Below are 22,048 nucleotides of genomic sequence, written 5' to 3'. Positions count from 1 at the left end.
AAGTTCTTGAGTAATGTTTTATCTAAAACGGAATGTAATGAAGGATTTTAGATAAACATTGGGTTTTCTTTCAATATATAATTAAGGCATAAGAAACAAACATTTCGCTATACCACTGACATCACAATAGGTCTTTATACATGTCCCCTCAGAAGATATATTTCTCTAGTCTGCAAATACAGTAACTGAGCTTTCAAAATTTACCATGGAAATCTGATGAAATCTTTATGACTTGAAATCAACAACACAATCTGATAATATAAATCGATTGATTCGTATCGTACTCTACAAACACTGTTTATACCGTTTGACCTTTTACCCTGTTCGAAAAGATTGTAATCCAATATGGCGGAATTTTCCCGTCTACATTAATTGACTTATAGGCGGGGATTTCCTAAGTTCAACATGTAGGCAAGCTACCTAGGTTGAGATACTTTACACTAGAATTTCTATTGAAAATTTATAGCAATATTTGATTTTGATTCCAGCTACGAGCTGGTAATTTAAATAGTTATTAGAAGACGTACGTACACATATGTCACACCTTTGTAATATTGAACTAAACATATTTCAAATATCACTTATCTCAGAGCAGATGAAACCACGTCTAAATGAAAATAGATTAATTGTTTAAGCATGTACACACAGTGTAAAATTATCCAAAACCCCAATAAATCCGGAAAATATACTCCCAAACCGCTCTCTGATATCATTGGTGATATCTTGGGACGTCCAAAAATAAATGTGAGTCATTATATATGAATACTCAAATAGCATTTGATTTTTTGATACCTAAATATAATATCTATTTTTAAGCACTTCCGTCTTAAATATTTTCACCTATTGAAGTCATGTATATACAATTTACCTACGTAGATTGTATGTATGGTACAGTTAAGATAGATCTTGTTGTACAATTCATTTATTTTACGGTGGAAAATGCCTGACAACAGCCTAGGGAATATGAGGATTGGTATCATTGCGAGAATATTACACATGTACGAAGAACTGTGGGATTATCCGTTACAATAAAGAAACAATAAAAAAACAACAAGTATCAACAGTTTCATGTTGAACCTCATGTAGGAAAGGAATGGGTGTTCTGAATATGACAAATTATCTTCGCGAAGGCATTGCCCCAGTTTTGTAGCATGGAACTCCCTAAGACTGTTGGCAGAACAGAGACACAATTGAATCCCATCAATAAAGGAAATATGTCCTTATGATACGATGAAAAATCCAACCATATGAGGCATCAGATGAAACCTGTTTAATATAACCAAGCATGCCATTTCTTCTGATATTTTGATAGGAGACAAAACGAAAAACACCGTGCTTACTTCAAGCTTTATTTACGAGTTCCTTATTTGCAAAGAGCAGGTTTCAGCAAAGCGATTTTTGCGAAATGTTTCAATCTTGGTATTGTTGACTGGGCAGTAGAAATATACATGTTGTATATTAATCAGAGACCTGGATCCCTGTTATTAACGTAAAATTTTACCAGTAATATATGAAAGCATTTTTTTTTTAATAAAAGCAGTTTAAACTCGTAAGAGAAAAAAAAACATTTACAAACTTGTATAGCTACCCTACTGAGATATATATAAATTGCTTGTATGCTATTATCTATATCACTGTTATGCTAACAAAAAATGATAGTCTGTGTTTTCCACGTTTTCCGCAGAAGATTTAATAGGAATGTGAATGTATCGGGGCATACTGATTGAATATTCAGGTGAAAGAAGTTTCAAAAATTTCCTTAAAGCTCGCTGCGCATGTGCTATTTCAACAAGTAAGAACATATTTGGAACTTGGATCGATTTGCCGGGTTTTCATAAGTTGAAAAAGCAGTGCACCCGACAAGTCGACAACACTGATAATTAGATCGATTCAAGCTTCCAGGGAACAGAGAGAAGGGGCAAAAAGAGGTCAGATTGACTGAAATTTCAAAAATCTTCTTTGCAAATCCCAAATAATGTAGAATGAACTGACCCTCATTGATATAAGGATGTTACTAAAAGTGTGATTTCCATGATCACGGGGTATTGCGTTTGCCACTGAATATGGGTTTAAATTTACTATAGTTTGTTTTACTCTCATATGTTAAATGTTTACTGGTCTCAGTAAAGACGAGATCAAATGTTATCAACAGAATATACCTTGTTTCTTGATGAATAACATTTATATTTCAGCAAATGGGTTCGAAAACTTTGATTTTGTTCACTAGAGCTATATATCCTATTGATAAGTAAAAATATAATTATTAATTGTTTTAAAATCTCCTTGTGTGAATTCCTTTAAATAGGTAGGTAAGAAGTAAGAAGTGTTATAGCTTCGAAAAAACTTGTAAGGTTAATTTCTTCAGAAATTATTTTTATCAGGATTTTAAATAGATAATCTGTTCCCCTCTCTTCAAATTATTACCTAATCTAATAACTAGGGGATACATATTTTTACCTAACCTATTGTTGATGTTTAAGACCGAAGCCTCATCATCATAACAAGAGCAATATGTAGATTTCATCATCCGTTATGTTTCAACAACTAAATGTCAATAATGCATGAAGATTCACACAAATGATAGATATACAAATGTACATGTTTCACAATGTACGGCACTCGTGCCTTATTAGCAACAAATATATATCCAGCACGTTTACGAAGATCACTGATATTATCAAGACTGCATAACGTTATTCAAGAAATGATTTCGCCAGTTATATGGTAATCTATATTCTTCACAAATAATATGAAAATTCCTTCATCTCAAAATATAGTAATATCCGTCTTCTATATCTTAATTTCAGCTCAAACATAGTCTTTGCTCTGGCACTACATTGTTTATATCTACTTGTCCAAATAGTTAAATTAAATGCAGAAAGGCAAAACTTCAATAAAAAAGATGAGGTACTTCACAGCAACATCATTTTTCAAATAGTATTAAAGAGTATGTTGGTTTGCTAAGTGCCTATATAATACGAATTTAAATGAGGCCTCTTAAAGGTCTCTATTCTTTATTAATTAACTACATAAAACTTGCAAAATATTTTTGTGTATGATTAAATATATTATAGAATTTAAATTTTACTCCTAAATAGCTGAACTCATCTGCAACTTCCATCGCCACACCATTATGCATCCATCTCGTATAAGAGACAGCAGGTGGTCGGGTGGAACAGTTGTAACACACTTGCCTTTCTCATCTAGGTGGCCGGGGTTCGATTTCCCGATCGGAAATGGAAAGGTATGGGGTCACCTTGTCGATCACTTGGATTTTCCCCGAGTACTCCGGTTTCCCCCCCACTACTTGTTGATGAAAAACAAATGTGGTTTAAATTTTAAGAAAAATCCTCCTTCAGAGTTATCAGCTAATATCCATTAAGTAAAATAAATCATTCAGATCCTATTAAAGACTTTGCAAAACTTCAATAGTTTTGTAAAGCATTACTAAATCATCCGCGTACATTAACAAAACAAATTAACTCACCAAAATCATAGTCAACAACAACTGAAAACAATAGGGGAGATGGTGTCCCTAATACATTTAACTAACATTGTTCTTAGAAGTATAAGGTCTGTTAATTGATTTACAAAATCTTAATGATTTGTACAATGACATAATGACATAACATTTCCCTCACAAACCAAGCTTAGTCAGCTTGCGCCATAGGCTCTACCTATCAACAACAGCTTACGCATGTCTACCTGTGTGTGTTGGATGCATGAATTTAAAGACTTTAGCTCCTCGACCCGAACACCCAGATAGTTTTACCGCAGACAGTGTATATGTAATCAGTGCTCGGCAATAAACACAATAGTCACCGGAGAGGGATTGGTCTTTATCGTAAATACAGTAAACGACCTTTTCGATTACATAATCACCCAGTCATGATAAGAGCAATAAACATATTTGTCGTGGATATACGTAAAACGTTGCGCCTCGATGGTGATATTCGGCCGTGGCGACTACAATCGTCGTAGTCAACACCTGGACAAGCTTTTAACACATGGACAAGCTTGTAAAACATGGACAAGCTTGTAGCACATGGACAAGCTTGTAACACATGGACAAGCCTGTAAACGGACGTATTAACGTACTGTAGACTATACTTGTCATTGTCGGCATAGTATATACTTGCTTACATTATATTTGGTGACCTTACAATTGTAATTTCATTATATAAACATTCATACGAATAAAACATGAACATGGCGTGGCATGAAAACTCCAAAACATGAAGGTACCCAAAGTACATCAAGAGACAATTACTTTAAAATGAAATAATGGTAGCAAAGTTCGACATTTAAAACTGTTTTAAGCAAGTTGTGTGTTTTCTATAAATATATTGACTTACACGTCTCAGATATCCGTACAGGTAACGTATTCCTGCGGTAGTTCAGAAACTTCGTTTTACCGGGTACAGCTATTCCGCCTGGCAAAGAAATCACATGTGTACCCGATAGCAATATGTATCGTCTCAGGAAAGGTCTTTCGAAATATCGTAATAACCGTAACTACAAACAAGTCACTGTAGATGGCCCAGACAAGTCCAGTCAGACATGTGACACTGACGTAGCAAATCTATTTCAAGAATGAAAGGGTGTGTATTAGCGAGGTGTCATATGTGTTGTAATCATTAAATATAGCAATGGGTATTTCCAAAAAATAGTGTGTATCGTGATATATACCCTACGTGTTTGTGCAGTAGGTGGGATATTTCGTCACAGAATGCCGACTCAGCAGAATTAACGTATTTATGATTAAACAGTCAGACATCTGTCATTCAGATTTGATACAATAAAGTTTGAATAATAAATACAGGTTTCCAACTTATTTTCCAACCAATAAATAAGATAAACCTAATCTAGAAGAACGTGTTATGTGTATAATATAACCCGACCTATGCGATATAGCGTTGTTAAATATAAGCCTATGAATACAAATGTAGTGTCTGCAATTGAATACTTGTTTAAGCTGAATAGTTATATAAAGCTAGTTATTTTTTTTCAATTGTACACCGATTACAGTTTATAAGGTAACCTTTAATAAAATATATAGATATATAACTTGTGGTCAGTATGGCAAATGATAACCCTAGTTTCCTCTTGACCTGACACCATGTACATATACATGTCTGGTGAAGGGCCAGAGCGCACTTCTCTATATGTAGGTGTTGTGTCACACACAAACGGTGTCGGAGAATTCCACGTGTTCATGCATATAGTAGCGCGCTATGGCTCTACACCAGACATGGTGTCACTCAGGATTGATATCTATAACATATAAAATATGTAATCTATAAAACATATTTATAAAGTCTTCTTATAAAAGATGCAATGTACCCCGATTGATATATTTTGTATGTTATGAAGGAAGCTGTATCTTATAAACATATAAAATATCGTAAAAACAACCCCAAAAAAAATCATGTGATAAATTTGATTGTTTCATTATGAATATGGTATCTCATATATTCTAGCTAGATTCTACATGGCTCAATGTATGGATGACAGGTTGGTTCGGCATAATGTCATTCTTTTTATTTGGTACGTATTACCAATACAGTTGTTTCATAATTCAGAACTCTTTAATTTTGTTAACGTGTTGATCGCTGGTTTCACGAGAATAAGTGACATAGTAGCTATTCAGTGTCACAAAACAACTTAAGGAAGGCCCGCTGCATACCATCCAGAGCAATCAGGGTAAATTGACTTGGCTAAAAACAAAACTACAACTGCACAGACCGGCCTGTTTACCATCTTTCCGTGAAACTTTAATCGAATGGGTAGCGAGCGTCGAACCACACATCTCGGAATTTCACTCGAGGTAACGTGGTCGGCGCTCTAACCTCCTGAAAAGTGTATTCAATTTTTATAACAACATTGACCTCACCACAGTGTGTAGTTAGGCCGGGGATGACCTCACCACAGTGTGTAGTTAGGCCGGGGACCGCGTTGTTTTTTTGTTTTTGTTTTCCTGAGTAATTAACATAATTATGAAATGGGTACTTTCTATATACGAGAACAAAAGTAGGGTATTGAAAATAGAATGACGTAGGATTCGAGGTGTAAAAAGGCGGGAATTCCCCAGGTGGGGGTTCCCCAGTGTACTGTTAATGTCAGGGTTACTCTCTTTCGAGTACCCGTGTGCTATTATATGCCATTGAACCTATACAATTACACCATTTATCTAACAGAAAAGACTTCAAACTTTAAGTTGATGTAAATTTCACATCATTTGAACTTCAATCGAGCGAATGAAGGGATGGGGTCACTAGTATAATAACATATAGTAAATTATTTAGTTGTGTAAGTCCTTATATTTACATAAATCCAATGCTGTTACGGTCTCCTAAATGGTCAAACCATGAAAATCACCCCCAAAATCACACACAATAAATATCGTAGTTGGAACTACATTTTGTTTGTTTGTGTTGTTGTTATGACGTTTCCTAAGACCATGCCAAGAACTGTCTGACACTTTCCCGCGAAAACGGCTACTCTCTCTACGACGTTACTCCTGAATAAAACATGGAAACATGGACTTTTTCTTAATCATTGGGGGCTATAACAGTCATAAGGTTTCATATCCGCTACGTGATTAAAAGCAAAGTAGTTGATATGGTTAATAGTCCTATTAACAGCCATGGTCATTTAAGGACGCGAAAGGTTTTGGAGATGGAGGAAAGCCGGACTACCTGGAGAAAAACCATCGGCCTAGGTCAGAACCACAAGTGGTTTTCGAACTCGTGAGATGGAGGCCCAGTGATAAAGTGTCGGGACACGTTAACCATTCGGCCAACACGGCAAAGTAATGATTTTTCATATTTTGCAGAGACGGCAGTAATCATTTAAAATCACTTGATATTAAATCCCGTTCCTTACTATTACGTGCCCGATAAAGGAACACGGGACGGGTAAATATATTTAAAGTCGCGCTATATATAAAGAAGAAGACGTTATCTTAATAGAAAGTTTTCACTGTATAGACGATACAGGCAACAAATCATTATTATGATCCCAGATCATTGTAATCGAATAAAATGTATAAGGAAATTTAAGGTTAATAAATAAGGGGGTCGTCGGATGGCACAGTGGTAGCTCACTTTTCATTAAGCGCCCTGGGTTCGATTCCCCGATTGGACGAGAAAAGGTCCGAGGTCACTTGTCCGACAATGTACGTTTTCATCAGGTACACTGGTTTCGTTAACAACAAAACCACTCGCGCGCTACAATACAGGTCAGCAAGTTATGATTAATATAAGTTGTTATAACGTTGTTTTTTTGTTTTTGGTTTTGTTTTTGTTTTTTTGCAATCGTTGTTAAATAGAATTTGCATTGCCATAAACATTGCACGTATTTATATTTGAATGTGATACAGTACAGTTGAAATGTTTTGGAACTGTCAAACGTTTCGCAAAACAAACGACGTATCAGGTTCATGAGAAATCACGTGACTAAGGATTTGATTACAACCATATGTTCTGTATTACTTTAAACCACATGGTTTATCAGTATATGAATTACATGTACAACAAATCCTCACATTCCTCACAAATACTCACACACCCACGCCATATGGGAACTAAACTCATTTGAATCTAAACGTACCGACAATCGCGAAGTTCAGAAGGATGAAGACGTGTTTAATTTTCGCTGCTTTGATTTTTATATCAAGGCATTATGAAGTATTTTGCGACGACAAGGATTCGATGGAGAAATTCGAAGAGAGTAGTTTAACAAGTGAAGTTGTTAGACTTTTGAACGGAACTTATTTCAATCTCAACGAAAAAGTATGTCAGCTACAAAGGAGAGTCGATGCTATTATAGGAATGACAAACTCAACCAGTCAGTGTCCATGTAACAATACGGAAATCCTCGAATTCAAGAGGTCAATAACCAACGAACTAAATGACTTTTCAAAAACACTGTCAGGATTTGAAAATGAAATTCGTATTTTGAAAAATGAGCAGGCTGAGCTACGAGAGATACTGCAGGGCGGAGGTGACAGCGACGGTAAGATCATGTTTCTAGAGACAGTTTTGGTCGAATATATGAAGAATTCCTGTGAATTCTGTTAAAATAACAAATGAAATGTTATTAATTAGATCACTCTACTTTCATCAGTAGAAGGACATTTATTTGTTTTTGAATGACTCATATGCACAAACGTTTGTTGTTTTTAAAGAAATTGTATTAGTTAACACATGTCAGGTTTCTCAGATGTCTTGGCATTACCAAAAACGGACTACTGCCAAAACAGTGTTACTATAAGCATGTTTTCGAAAAAAAAGTGCACGTACATATTTTGTGTAAAAACCATCAAGTTAGTAGACGTTTTCAACATAATATATGTACGTACAAATTTTGTGTACAAAACACCTACTACTTCCAAATACCAATAAACATTCCCCTTTGATTGATAAGAATATCAAAAGACAAATTCCGATGAGCCTTTATTGTAGTTGGCCGAAATAAGCAAAATTCATTGAGATCATTCCATGAATTTGATGTTGAGTTAACTCACTCGCTCACTCATTCACTCACTCACCCACCCACCCACCCACCCACCCGCTCACTCGATCACTCACAACTCACTCACTCACCTACTCACCACTCACTCACCTACTCACCTACCCACCCACCCACTCGCTCACCTACTCACCTACTCACTCACTCACCTACTCACCCACTCACTCACTCACTCACTCACCACTCACCACTCACCACTCACTCACCTACCCACTCACTCACTCACTCACTCACCTACCCACTCACTCACCTACTCACCTACTCACTCACCTATTCACCTACTCACCTACTCACTCACTCACCTACTCACTCACTCACTCACTCACTCACTCACTCACTCACTCACTCACTCACTCACTCACTCACTCACTCACCTACTCACCTACCCACTCACTCACTCACCTACCCACCTACTCACTCACTCACTCACTCACTCACTCACTCACTCACTCACTCACTCACCACTCACTCACCTACCCACCCACCCACTCACTCACCTACTCACCTACTCACCTACTCACTCACTCACTCACTCACTCACTCACTCACCACTCACTCACCTACTCACTCACTCACTCACTCACCCACCCACCCACCCACCCACTCACTCACTGCGTTTTTGTAAAATGTATTCATCCATTCCTCCCAAGGTATCATTATGTGATGAGCCTTCCCAGCTGTGAATCTCTCTCCCTTGAAAAATGGTCAATCTGTCATCGCTAAAAACAAAAAAGCATGTCGTTCGCGTTAGTATCCATGATCTTATACACATCACGACAAAGTTGTACCGCCTTGAATTGCAGCGTTACGAAATATTTGTGTATATCGGATATACAGGCATTTGTAATTGAATGGATTATAATACCATTACATGCAATTTAATTAAACTTCAATTGCACATAACATTTAGATACTTCAAATATATAACCATTAAACTTTAATTACTTAATGAGTTTTGTTAGCGCGGTTAAATATGTCAAACTCTGTTAAATAAGTTTGTACTGCCTTAACACGGTAAACTGATATTCTGTTTATAGCCAGTACTACAACTACTACTCCTACTATGACGACGACGACCAGCACCAGTACCACCGCGGCACCAGAGTGTGACGATAACTGGATCCTGTCACCGGGAGGAAAGTGTTACTATGTCTCCTCATCCTCTGAGAAAACTCGGTGGAGTAGAGCTATTGTAAGATGTTTTGAAGTTACTGAAGTTTTTTAAAATTTCTGTTCTCTATTAAACCTGATCCTGATATCCCTTCTGACAAGTTACGTATTGTGTATTATATTTATATATTGACGTGAAAAAATAACATTTATTTTATTCAAAAGGAATTAAAGATTCAAAGCTTTTCCAAAATATTTCAATACTATGTGTGTTCTGGTTATACCCATTAAATCTTTAATGATTCGTTATGGTTTGCCAAAATTTATTTATCATTGTTGCAGAATCGGTGTTCTGACATGGAATCAAAATTAGTGGAGTTCAAAACGGACCAGGAGGCACAGTTTGTGATGCGAAATCTGCCGTCACGTGTTTGTATGTAAATTTCTTTACTGTTCTAATATACATGTACCAAAACAAATCCAATGTTATCATGTTAACCTCTTTTTAACAAATGCCATGGAAATGAAACATATAACCTTCAATTTTACTGCGCATTTAAGAAAAGCCAATCATTTGACAATGCGAGTTTGCATCGTTCAAGGATAATGATACCGAGACAGAAAAAATCATTGTTGAAGTAGGTACGATTTATCAACATCATGATGTATATATACATATGTGATATTTACATCTCTGAGTAGACCTATAGTGTATATGCCATTGTTTGAGTTTTTGAAATAAAAAATAAATAAAAAGATGACATGTGATATTAGTAAATTACCAAGGTTATGATATTGTCCGCTGGTCTACTATTTTGATTATACAATTACAGACATGAGGTGTGGAAAGAAAATCTAAACATGTAAGATGATAAAATCAGGACATTCACTGTCATTGCTTTCAAGTGTTTACAAAATAATATGGGGCTCTTTGAAGTTTCCCTCTATAAATGCATATAACAAGGCAGATTCTAGCCTAGTGATACTGGTGAGGTGAACCAGATGACGCGTCGGACCACGTGACCACCTAGCTCATTAAAATTTTCAGCCAGCAGCAATATCCCCCTACTGGCCTAAAATAGATAAACAGCTTTGTAAGGCGAGGTAAAACCTGTGTCAGCAAACATTTATGGGGTCGGGCTAACAGAAAATGGAAAAATACCCTATGTGTCCAAAACCCTTTAAAGTCACATTCAGATATAATTTTTACTTGTTGGCCTCATCTGGAATGGTCACCTGTTTACTGACACCGTGTGGAACAGTGTTTTAGGGAGATTAGTGGAACCAAGGACCTGAATCATGATTGACAAAATATCGATACATTTTTTATGTATTGAAATCATGATCTGTGGCAAGTACATTGTACCGGGACAAGAGAAGCATGTCGCTATATTGCGTTGATTGACATTCATTGGACAATTTGCGGGCGTGGTCTTAGATTTAGTGATTTTAATTGGTTGTATCGTTGGCAGTGTTTGCTTGCGATCAAATGTTTATGGTTACACAATTGAAGCCAATACCATTAACATGTTCACTCCTTAATCGATTAAATATTCTTTATACAACATGTAACATTCACAAGTGTGTAGTCTGTATTTTTTAGGTTGCAAGACGAGGTTCGAGTGCTTTGGTGTGGCACGATGCGATAAAGAAGGAGATCTCAGTAGACGATCTTGATGGTTACTCTAGTGATTATTAACAAAAAAACAAAACAAAACAAAAAACAAAAAACAAAAAAACAAACAAAACAAAAAACAAAAAAGACAGAAATATATTGTCTAAGTTGATTATCACCAAATGCACTGATGCATGACTTTGTATTTTGTATAAATGTTGTTTTTTTTCTAAACCAGGAGGATTCTACAAATTAATAATTACACCGTGAAACAATCAGAGATGTTGAAGTTGTAAGGTCCAAAGCATTATCCACGACCTCGTTTCCAGCTGCGAGGCTTCCGAGTCTTCGCACCGTTTTCTATAACCTTAATCTCCTTCACTCGCCAGGCACCGGCCGGTGTTGACCAATGGGAACACCCGAATGGAATCAAGGAATGCACTTAATCCCCGACACTCGAGTGACACCGGCAACCCTGAGGGTGAAATAGAACCATAACACCTGACGTATACTGCGCAATATTTTTTACTTTTGTTATACCTATATTAATTTTTTTTTTAATTTCAGCTACACGTGACATAGTATATACCGGACGTAAGAGAAATGATGCGGATGTGTGGGTTTTCCTCAGTAACGATGAACCCGTCGATACAGCGGTGAGGACTTGGGGTAGTGATAACCCAGATGGAGGGAGTCAGACATGCGGATGTACCCGGAAGTCAGACGACTTCAAAATGCTGGACTGTGTCTGTACCGGATATGACCTATTTTATATCTGCGAGAAACTGCGTAAGTCATATGTTACCGTACTATTTTAATCTAAAAATATGCTTAAGATGTTAACCATATTAGGTCTCGTTTATAACAAAATATCTCATATGCAGTATTTAACGGTGGCCTAAATATTGCGAAAACTTACCATTACCACGTCAATTTCGCCTTGGATATACATTTGTATAAAAAAAAAAAAAAAAACCTTATTCATATTTTTTGTCAAAAATGCAACACGCATTTAGATAAAAATGAAGATAACATACATGTATCACCATAAATGCAATTATTTTTTTTATGTTTGGTAATAAAGAAATGGCAATTTAAAATGGTGTTGCAGCTTTCTAAAATTACCATTTTAATAGATTTACTGTAATAGACCAACATACGACTTTGGTATTTTAAGTGTTATATCAACTATATATCTGCCACAAAATCGATTTAAAAAAAAAAATAGATAAAAAATAGTACTCCTGATCAGTGTAAACCGTAACATTTGATTCTGTGCATTGTCATCTATGGCCTTGTATATCTTTATGATAAAGATACTATTAGGTCCAAATGAATACAACAGTATTTCATAGATGTTAAAATACACTGAGCACTTATGGTGAACTTTGGTGTGATTGGTTAACGATATTCCGAAAAGTAGCAAATGCCATCGATAGAGTATATTTCAAGTTTGTATTTCTACACCACAAGTACGATAATACCGCCTGCAAGATGGAAGAGCTAATACATGTATTTTGTTTCGTTAGGATATGAAGTATATGATTGAATTTTGTATCAATTATGTCGAACTCCGCCTTAACGTAACTTTTTATATTGAAAATAGTCACGTTTTGTTTCATTTCCATATTTTGTTTCAAGTCAATTAATGCGTTATTTTCACCAGCGATTCGCAAGTCTTTTGTCACGTAGCATATTTAATAACAGCTGTTGATATTCTAATAATAGCCGGATCCGCAATCACCACTACAGCCACCACACCAAAAACCTGTGGCGATGGTTGGATCTCATCTCCTGAGAAATGTTACTTTGTCTCCAATACTGTTGCGAAATCACAGTGGGCAAGAGCAGTAGTAAGTTATATTGATATCTTTACCCATACATATATGTACATAATATGCTTTGTACTTAACCACGAAGAAAATGTGTCTAATAAAAAATATTCAGACAAGAAACAACGGATACATTAAAAGATTTTAATGCAGTGCTAGATGAAAAAAATGAAGCTTGATTTGGTGTTGCCTGACTTATAAACAGCTTATAAAGGATTATAAATGACGTCACATCTGTAATCAACTGCTAGACTATGGTACGATAAAATGATTTCACAATGAAGCGTTTGCGTATGGCGTCACATTTTATGACATTACCTGTGATTTGCTAAATCAAAACTTTTAACATTTCTGGGGCTGAATTCCAGTCTTATCTTGACCTGCAATTGTATTGGCGAAACACGTAATATGTCAATATCTGTTAGTACATTCAATTCATTTTATTGAGGTTAAGCTTTACAGCTCATCAGTACATATAACATATATACAATACAATAAATACAGGCTTCCCTAAAATATCCCCGATATCTACACTTTCCCTAATTGTTATGTTAATCGCAGAATCGAAATATCATTGTGTAGCACATACGGGCACATCTAATCAAAATATCAGGTAGAGTAGAAGTCGTTTAGACAATCATTAAGGAAACTCGAATACTTTATTGATATCTTTTCTGATTGTCTTTACACTGGTAGCAAAGTGATTACGTTTCATTCATGTTAAACAATACTTTTATTAAGCATTTATATCATTTTTCATGCAATCATGCATTTACACGTACTAACTTAGCTTTGCTTTCAGCAATACAATCTCATTAATCCCTATTGCAGACTCGATGTACTGAAATGGGTGCTAAACTAGTGGAGATCAAGTCGGACGAGGAAGGTCGATTTATAATGGAGAATCTGCCGAGTCATGCCAGTAAGTTATCCATAACCCTTTTATCATAGTTCCTCATCTTTTTATATCAATACCCGAACAATAAAAACAAAACCAAAAGAAAAGAGAAAACTCGTGAAAATGAATCCTTTTTGACATCAGTCAAAATAAGACCAGTGGGCCTGATAATATCACCAGCCGAGTGCTAACAAGCTAAAGGACTTGTTTTTTTAATCTTCACAAAAACTTTCACAAAATGCATGTTCTCTTGGAGAACGCCACCTGACTGGACTGTAAATGTTTCTCATGTATTTAAGAAAGGTGAAATGTACACCCAAATAGTTATCTACCCATTTTCCTCGCTCGTATTTGATGTAATCTAAAGGAGCATATTCATTGGCAAGCAAAATCGTACTTGCTGTCCCATACATAAATGGTATCTTTCCTTTCCTCTTTTTTATCAACAATTTATTTTTCTTACTTCTGTTTCCCTGGCGCTATCCCAACCTGTGGGTTTAAGATTTTTTTTCATGTGAGAAAAATTTTGAGTTTTGTTTTCTGGCCGAGATATACTATAATCTATAATTAGAAGTTCCCATTCTGCTTAGCGCCAATATTTTCATAGTGACTGAAGCATACTGCCGCATGCTCATCATTCGGACACATTATAATGTCACCTGATGATCCGTTCACCAAGTGACAATATAATGTGTCCGGCTGAGGAGCCTCCGGCTGTATGTTTCAGCCAGGTAACACTGTAAAATCGGAATCATTTCCGCAATACCACAAGAAGACCATCACTAAGTTCGAACATAGAACAGCCTCCAAAAAGGCATGCGCATTCACAACACGCATGCATTTTGCTAAACTGGGGAGGCCATCCTTAAATGACTTGTTAATAGAACGTAAAACAATGAAAAACAGTACAGCCCAGATAACGAGTAATGTACATAATGATAAAAATATTAATGCATAGCAATTGTATGCTTAAGACATCATTACCTTGACATTTCCAGGAGATGAAATTATATACACAGGACGTAAGAGGAATGATGGGGACGTTTGGGTCTATATCAGCAACGATGAAGTTGTCAAGACGACTGAGAGGACATGGGCTAGTGGGCAACCAGACGGAGGGACACAGAGGTGTGGATGTACGAGAAAGTCAGTTGACTTTCTGATGTTGGACTGCTATTGTACCGGATATTATCTCTACTATATTTGCGAGATTGCGCGTTAGTCATTTCCTGTCATAAATGTCACGAAATCTATAGTGGTAATATTATTTCTTTTTTTGTTTTGTCATACAAAGCTGTCCTTCCAAATTTCAAAAAAATATCAATAGAAACATTAAAAAACATAATGTGCATAAACAAATAACCAGCAAAGAAATAAAAGGAATCATGTAAAGGACGATTCTGCCATTCTCTGGTTTAGTTCCGTTCCTTGGCATATCCTCATGTCCCGGATACTTCTGGTACTATTTTGTATTAGACGTGAAGGTAAGCGTAGACGTGAGTCTAGCTCAGAGGTTTACAATGGGACTGACTTGAAATGCAAAGTTTACTCATTATACCATTTACCATACAAAGGAATCCCTAAGCAGTTACAAAATGAAAATAGGCATGACGTACAGTAACGTTGTAAAGTTGGGCTGTTCTTAATCTAACATTAATTAACTATTGTTATCTGACATCCACTGTGGTCACAAAGCTAGGTGTCCTGACAGCTATGAAATCGATCGCACTGGTTCCACTCGGATAGCCTGGGCAGCATATACATGTAATTGTAAAGATAACTGCAGCATTCATGAAATTGAACTTGACCTCAGGGGACAACTTTCACTCTTGACAATGAGGTTACATTATTATCAGAAATTGAACATCGTGGTACTAATATCATATGCATGGCATCTTAAATAAGAGCGTAAAGTCACAAAACAATTGTTTAAAATACCACGTGATCACTTACCGATTGAACGACACTATAGTCCATGTTTGCTTGCACTGTGCAAAAGATATTTTGGATGGTTTCTATTCCACGATAGTTTATTCACTCATGCTGTGTGACAGATTTCTTTCGAACACGTTCTTGTTTTGTCATATTGCTTACATTTGAACACAGTGCATTCACTGTTAATAAATACGGATTTATGACAACTACTTTGATCACTGTGATCAAAGTAGTTGTCATAAATCCGACAGTCTTATAGAAACCTACAGTCTTCAAAGGATAACTATAGAACTGGGTTTATTTTAATAATATTCACAAAAAATGTATCAGGGAATCGGCGTACGTTTTGCAACTCATGTATGCATGCGACTTTGTTCAGTATTTTTCATTAATATGCAAAGCATTTTTTCAGAAAAAATATCACTTTTTCGTTCGTATAAATCTGTCTTATTGTATATCGATTTAGGTAATTTTTAAACAAATAATGTAAACAAGTCCATTAATGATAGACAAAATTAAATATTTCAATTTATCGTCACGTTTTTGATCTGTACGTCTTGGAATTTTTGTGAACAATTAGAAACCCTTTAAAAGATAACTAATACACAGGGTTTGCACTAACACCATAGGACAACGCTATCACAAAGTCAAAAACGAGGAACAGACGTTTTACAATAAACGTTTACACGACTTCGTTGAAAAGTACCGGACGTTGTGGCCTGAATGTAGAGTTTTCCTGATATTCTTCGAAAGTTTTACAGTAACTATACAAAGTTTGTTCAAACACTTTATCAACATTCTAACAGTAGAACTATCTTGAAGGATCCATAGCACGAGACAAAAACAAGATTGTTTAGGAGATATTAGTGTTATAACCTTTTTTTTTTTTTTTTGCATTTTTGTATTTTTGTATTTTTTTTTTAATTTGCTATGATACAAAGTGGAGTTTATTGGTATTTATTTTACTTCACATACATATTTTGATATAAATCGACTCGAAATATGTAGATATATTTGGCTCTCGAGAAATCGTATAATATGGATTTTGATAACAGGCCATATAGTAATATGTTTTTCTTCAACACGTTCATCTACATTTCATACCATCCGGGGCTCTAGAATGATGATTTCTGTTTGCTGTTTTTGAGTTTTCTAACAAAGTGCGACGAAGTATTTTCAGACAGCGATGAATCCGCAGAGGAATATGAAGACGATGGCTCAACACGTGAGGTTGTTAGTCTTTTAAACCTTAAAGACTTATTTCAATATAAACGAGAAGGTATGTCAGTTACAAAGGAGCGTTGATGCTATAGGAAGAATGAAGAACCCGCCCAGTCAGTATGAATGTAACAGAACGGACATTCTTGAATTCAAGTCATCAATATCTAAATGTAACAGAACGGACATTCTTGAATTCAAGTCATCAATATCTATTATCTAAGATATTTAAAAAAAAAAAAAAAAACCTGTCTGGAAATCTGGAAATGCGCCTTTTATAAAAATGAGCAGACATAGTTACGGGAGCTACTAGACTGATGAGACAGTGACGGTAAGATAATGTCCCTAGACATATTTCGGGTCGAATTTGTGGTTAGAATCAGTTCCCGCACGAGTATTGCACTCACTCACTCACTCACTCACTTATTTGTATCAAACGAATGGAAAGTTGACACTGTTACAATCCTGTTTATATCATAATGTAATGGTCAAATATTTGAAAAGGATTTCAAATTATAATATCATTTTATCTAAATGAAACGATTAGCTTAACATATTTCAGCATTCCATCTATATACTATTAACCCTTATATTGATAAAAAGGTAGGGGACAAAGATGCATTTAACGCTGTGGAAGTAACATACATGTAATGTTAATACAGGCCATACTTTCAGCTAGAAGTATATACCGGACATAAGAGGAATGATGCATACGGGTGGGTTTTTCTCGGCAACGTTGATCCCTTCGATACATCGGTGAGGATATTGCCTAGAGGGGTGCCAATTAAAAGGAATCAGACCTGCGAATGTATCCAAAGGTCAAACGACTTCAAAATCCATTTTCACCGGATATAACTTTTTTTATATCTGCGAGAAGTTGTGTAAGTCATCGATACATAACTATAATATGACTTTTAATAAAACAATATGTATGCATGTATATTGAAATATTCAACATTTGCATTTTGAAACGAAGTGCTTTGATTGGTTATTTTGAGAAATAAATTTGTTTTAATTTAGTTTAGTAAAAAAAATGATGGGTTAATATTCTGAACAAGTGTCCATGTTCAGAGGAATTTAGACTACGCACCCATCGTATCAACATATCTGTATCCCGTAGACTGCTGCAAAAACAGGTATGATCCCGTTGTACGCATATACTGACACCACACCAACTGTAATATAAACGCTTTTTTTCACCAGAATCCAAGATGTTAAAAATGCCACAGTTTGTGTTTCGGTGTTTCACCTCACCCCAAACCCTTACTGGCGAGTGAACGCATTGATTTGCAGATGCCAGATTTAACTTGATAAGGATTTTATCACTATTTAAAGAGGCTTGCCCGCAGAGATCAGAAAAATGGGCTAATAGAAAAAGATTTTTAACACATGACAGATTGTTGGAATTGTTGAGTTTTTCATCTTATTTTCCTTATGAAACGCTGAAAATTATATTAAAACCTCATTTTTTAAAATATTATTTATTTAATCGCAACCCGCAATAAGTCCCCGCTATAAAGTGGAGTCTAGTTTGATTGATACATCAAAGAAACAAGCACGTGCACAGTGCCGCACAATGATAACTTCAAAGGCAGCGGCGATTTACAAAGAAGATTTGCCGTTGTATTCCATACATTTCCCTCTCAGGTTGAGTTTTAAAACGTCTTTTAAATACAGATTCTGTAATTGTTCTCAAGAAATAAAGTCGGAAAGCCTCTAATTTTGTCACATAGAAACGTGTACTGAAGTTTATTTAGTGATCGGAGATGTGCCGTTTATCGGTCCGTCTGCGGGTAAGCCTCTTTAACATTTTCAAGTACATAATATTATTTTATTCTTTCCTTATATACAATAATTTTTTTCTAGATGAAATTTACATTTAAACATTGAACAGTTTTTCATAATTGAATTATTAAACGGAAACCTAATGGTGACGTCATTATATTTGAACCATGACGTAAAATCTGATGCAATGATTTGAATCATGTTTAAAAAGTTGAAAAGTGGTAAACCGCCAAATTATTTTAATCTACATTGGCAAATAATTGTTCACATCATTAGTATTAGGCTTATTTCTTAAGTTTACAATTCGCTAAACGCTATTTGAATCGCCCAAAACTTATGACTATTGGTAATTATTGGATGAAAATTAAACTCATCTCACATTGGATTAATTTGCTTAACAACATATACGTTATACAGTATACATGTATGTATGCATTTGGGACAATATATATCCGTTTAACTTATTCTGACAACGAGCGGAATCGGTATTCCCGATTATGCTGAGCCCAAAGCAGGAGAAATAACTACCTTTTAGAGTCTCCGGTATATCTCGGTCTGAGAACAGAACCAACAGCCTTTCTCCTTCGGATGATTCCTCGAATAAACTAAGGTCGTGCCAGTAGAAACATATGGAAGAAGATAATGGTTTAAAAATATGAGAAATTATAGTACCCCTCAATTCAGTCGCTTCTACGAACTCCTGCAATGTGGTCCGCAGGTACAAATTTTAGCGATGAAGTAAACAACACAAATCTGATAACTTGCACGTCCTGAAAATTTTATTTTGACATAATGTACCAAAAAAGAGGAGTAGTAGAGGACAGCAATTATTGATTAATAGGATGATCACCGAAGAAACGTTATAATTCTACAAGAATCCTAATACATTAACAGGTATCTATATGTCTGAGATCTGTAAAGGTCTGAATATCACTTCAACATATTAACATAAATGTATTCCTATCTGGCGCATTAATTTACTCTATTAGAATCTTCACGGAAATATTCAAACTTGATCAAATGAGGATGAAATGTAAATAAAGATACATGTTTACAATGATACCGATAAACAGTGCATAGATAATACGAACAGGTGTTCCTGAGATATGCATGTAGGTGCTTCTGTACTGGGTCAAATTGAGGTTATGTTATGCTGAAGAAAAATGGGAGCTTGAACAAGAGCAAGTGTATCAGTGTATAGTTTCTAGAAATAAAGTTAATATATATTATACAAATATATCATGGGTGTCTGGGCAATAGTCTAGAATGCACCAAATTCCGAAACGTCACAGGTGTTCAATAGTTCGCAAGTGACTAAAATCCAAAGCGTAACAGGTGTTCAATAGTTCGAACGTGACTGTGCAATAGTCATTCCAGACGTGCATAGCTTATGCGTATAGATTAGGAAAATCAAATGCATTATTATATAAATAGTGCCCTTGTCTGAGGGGAATATGGAGGATTGTTTCCCCGAGGGAACATAATCGTCCCGAGCTGATAGGCGAGGGAAGATCATGTTCTCGAGGGGAAACAATCCTCCATATTCCCCTCAAACAAGGACACTATTTATTTTATTATACCGAATAGATATCAATTTATCGATATCCTCCTCAAATATTGAGGCAAACCTCTTGGACGTCTGCTCCATGTTTACAAGTTGTCTGTGTCACTGTTGCGTTTGTAAGAATTGTCTCCCTTCTCAATGTTCGGGATTTTCCGTAAGAAACAATCGTGCGTTTTCGGGCGGAACGGGGAACATTGCAATATCCCACGGCAATGTTGACCGCTGTTTCTGACACTGCATATTGTTTCAGGTCATGTGATTAGGAATTGACCAATAATAAGGCGAGAATCTTACATAAGGTATAATAAGTAATAAATATATACCTATAACGTGATGAGATTGTTTATGTTGGTTACCTTTTCCTCGGAAATTAAAAACTGCACTACGTGTACAGTATGGTTAGCTGCTATTTGTTATATACATGTTGCATGTTGCCTTATAATTTCAGGAAGTACTGACTTAGTATAAACTGGGCTCACCAGAGATGATGTAAACGGTGGTATTTTTGTCAGCAACGACAGATAGTCGATAGATCTGTGAAGCCATGGGATAGCGGGAAGCCGGACGGAGAGACATACAGATGGAGACGACTTTCGGATGCATTACAGCTTTTGTACCGGGTTTAACCTTTTCTAAATCTTCGAAATTGATTTTAAGTCGTCTCTTTCGGACAATAACATATGTCTGACAAGAAAGGATGCTATTCAACAGGGCTTTTGATTTGAAATAACTTTTTTATACCAAAAAGTAAATGTTGACGGTTGAAAACAAAACAATGATATATGATATTAACAAAAACATCCTGGGTTATGCATCGTCTTCTTCTTAAATAAACATGATACAGTTAATGACCTCTTTAATTCAACACATATGCTGATGTATAAAGTAATTGATAATTTGTATAATTTTAGAAGAAAAAAAAAGGAATTTTTAGAAAAAATACAATATAAGGAAATGAAATTGAATATTTCAATTGATATTGTTATGTGATATAAAAAAAGCAGATTTACTGCATTGGTTTCAACTGTAAAATATTGGGGTATTCGTTCAGTGGATGGTAAGAAGAGGATGCATTAGAAACAACAAGTTTTGTGTCTATATTTTCCTTAATTTACCATTACTCATTTTACATTGGGATTCATTTAGCATTTGCGAAACTATTGAATTAATTCTATCATGAAGATCTCATTCCGGCTAATTGCTTTAGTACATTCAAATGTTTTACGTTGTTTTAGTTTAAATTCGTTTACATAATCGTATGACGGTGAACTTTCACACTACATGTGCGTAAACAATAGCAATTATAGCATTGTATGTACTAGGTCTTACATACCCAAGTACACTGTAGTCACGCGACCAGCACGAGAGACAACATTTGAAGCTGATAAGAAAAACTGCCCAATGCACCAATTGTGTAAATTAACATAATATACATCTTGAACATACTTCGAAACCAAAAAACAGTGTCGTTTTATCTTCCAAATATCAATTTGAAACTATCCTACTGTAAATAACGAGGTTCTAATTGCCAAATCAGCACTAAATTTGTATGTTTTTAA

At 35.5% G+C, this 22,048-nt stretch overlaps 2 protein-coding genes across 10 annotated transcripts in view; one reads left to right on the top strand and one right to left on the bottom strand.

Moving 5' to 3' along the window:
* The window catches only part of LOC117329647 (immunoglobulin superfamily member 10-like), a 31,392-nt gene extending 26,797 nt beyond the window's left edge, over positions 1-4,595 (bottom strand). For 6 of the 9 annotated variants that reach the window (XR_004533243.1, XR_004533244.1, XR_004533242.1 and 3 more), the window contains exon 1: positions 4,356-4,595. The gene's annotated coding sequence lies outside the window, so the exon portion shown is untranslated. The remainder of the gene's footprint in view (positions 1-4,355) is intronic. The other 3 variants (XM_033887682.1, XM_033887680.1, XM_033887679.1) reach the window with 1 other exon arrangement.
* A 2,969-nt stretch (positions 4,596-7,564) lies between these two features.
* Positions 7,565-15,385, top strand: LOC117329646 (macrophage mannose receptor 1-like). Its single transcript, XM_033887675.1, has 7 exons — positions 7,565-8,016; positions 9,570-9,724; positions 9,985-10,075; positions 11,825-12,046; positions 12,986-13,110; positions 13,921-14,011; positions 14,986-15,385. Exons 1-7 carry the CDS (start codon positions 7,635-7,637, stop codon positions 15,207-15,209), a joined length of 1,290 nt encoding a protein of 429 aa, XP_033743566.1. The 5' UTR covers positions 7,565-7,634; the 3' UTR covers positions 15,210-15,385.
* The last annotated feature ends 6,663 nt before the right edge of the window (positions 15,386-22,048 follow it).

This window comes from Pecten maximus, chromosome 6, assembly GCF_902652985.1.
Source record: "Pecten maximus chromosome 6, xPecMax1.1, whole genome shotgun sequence".
NCBI lineage: Eukaryota > Metazoa > Mollusca > Bivalvia > Pectinida > Pectinidae > Pecten > Pecten maximus.
Note: the sequence above shows the minus strand (reverse complement) of the source record. Positions and strands in the feature narration are given on the sequence as shown.

Coding starts and splice junctions, on each gene's coding strand:
- LOC117329646 (XM_033887675.1), top strand. CDS start 7,635: ATGAAGACGTGTTTAATTTTCGCTGCTTTGATTTTTATATCAAGGCAT. Junction 9,725..9,984: donor CTCGGTGGAGTAGAGCTATT/GTAAGATGTTTT, acceptor TCATTGTTGCAG/AATCGGTGTTCTGACATGGA. Junction 13,111..13,920: donor CACAGTGGGCAAGAGCAGTA/GTAAGTTATATT, acceptor TCCCTATTGCAG/ACTCGATGTACTGAAATGGG.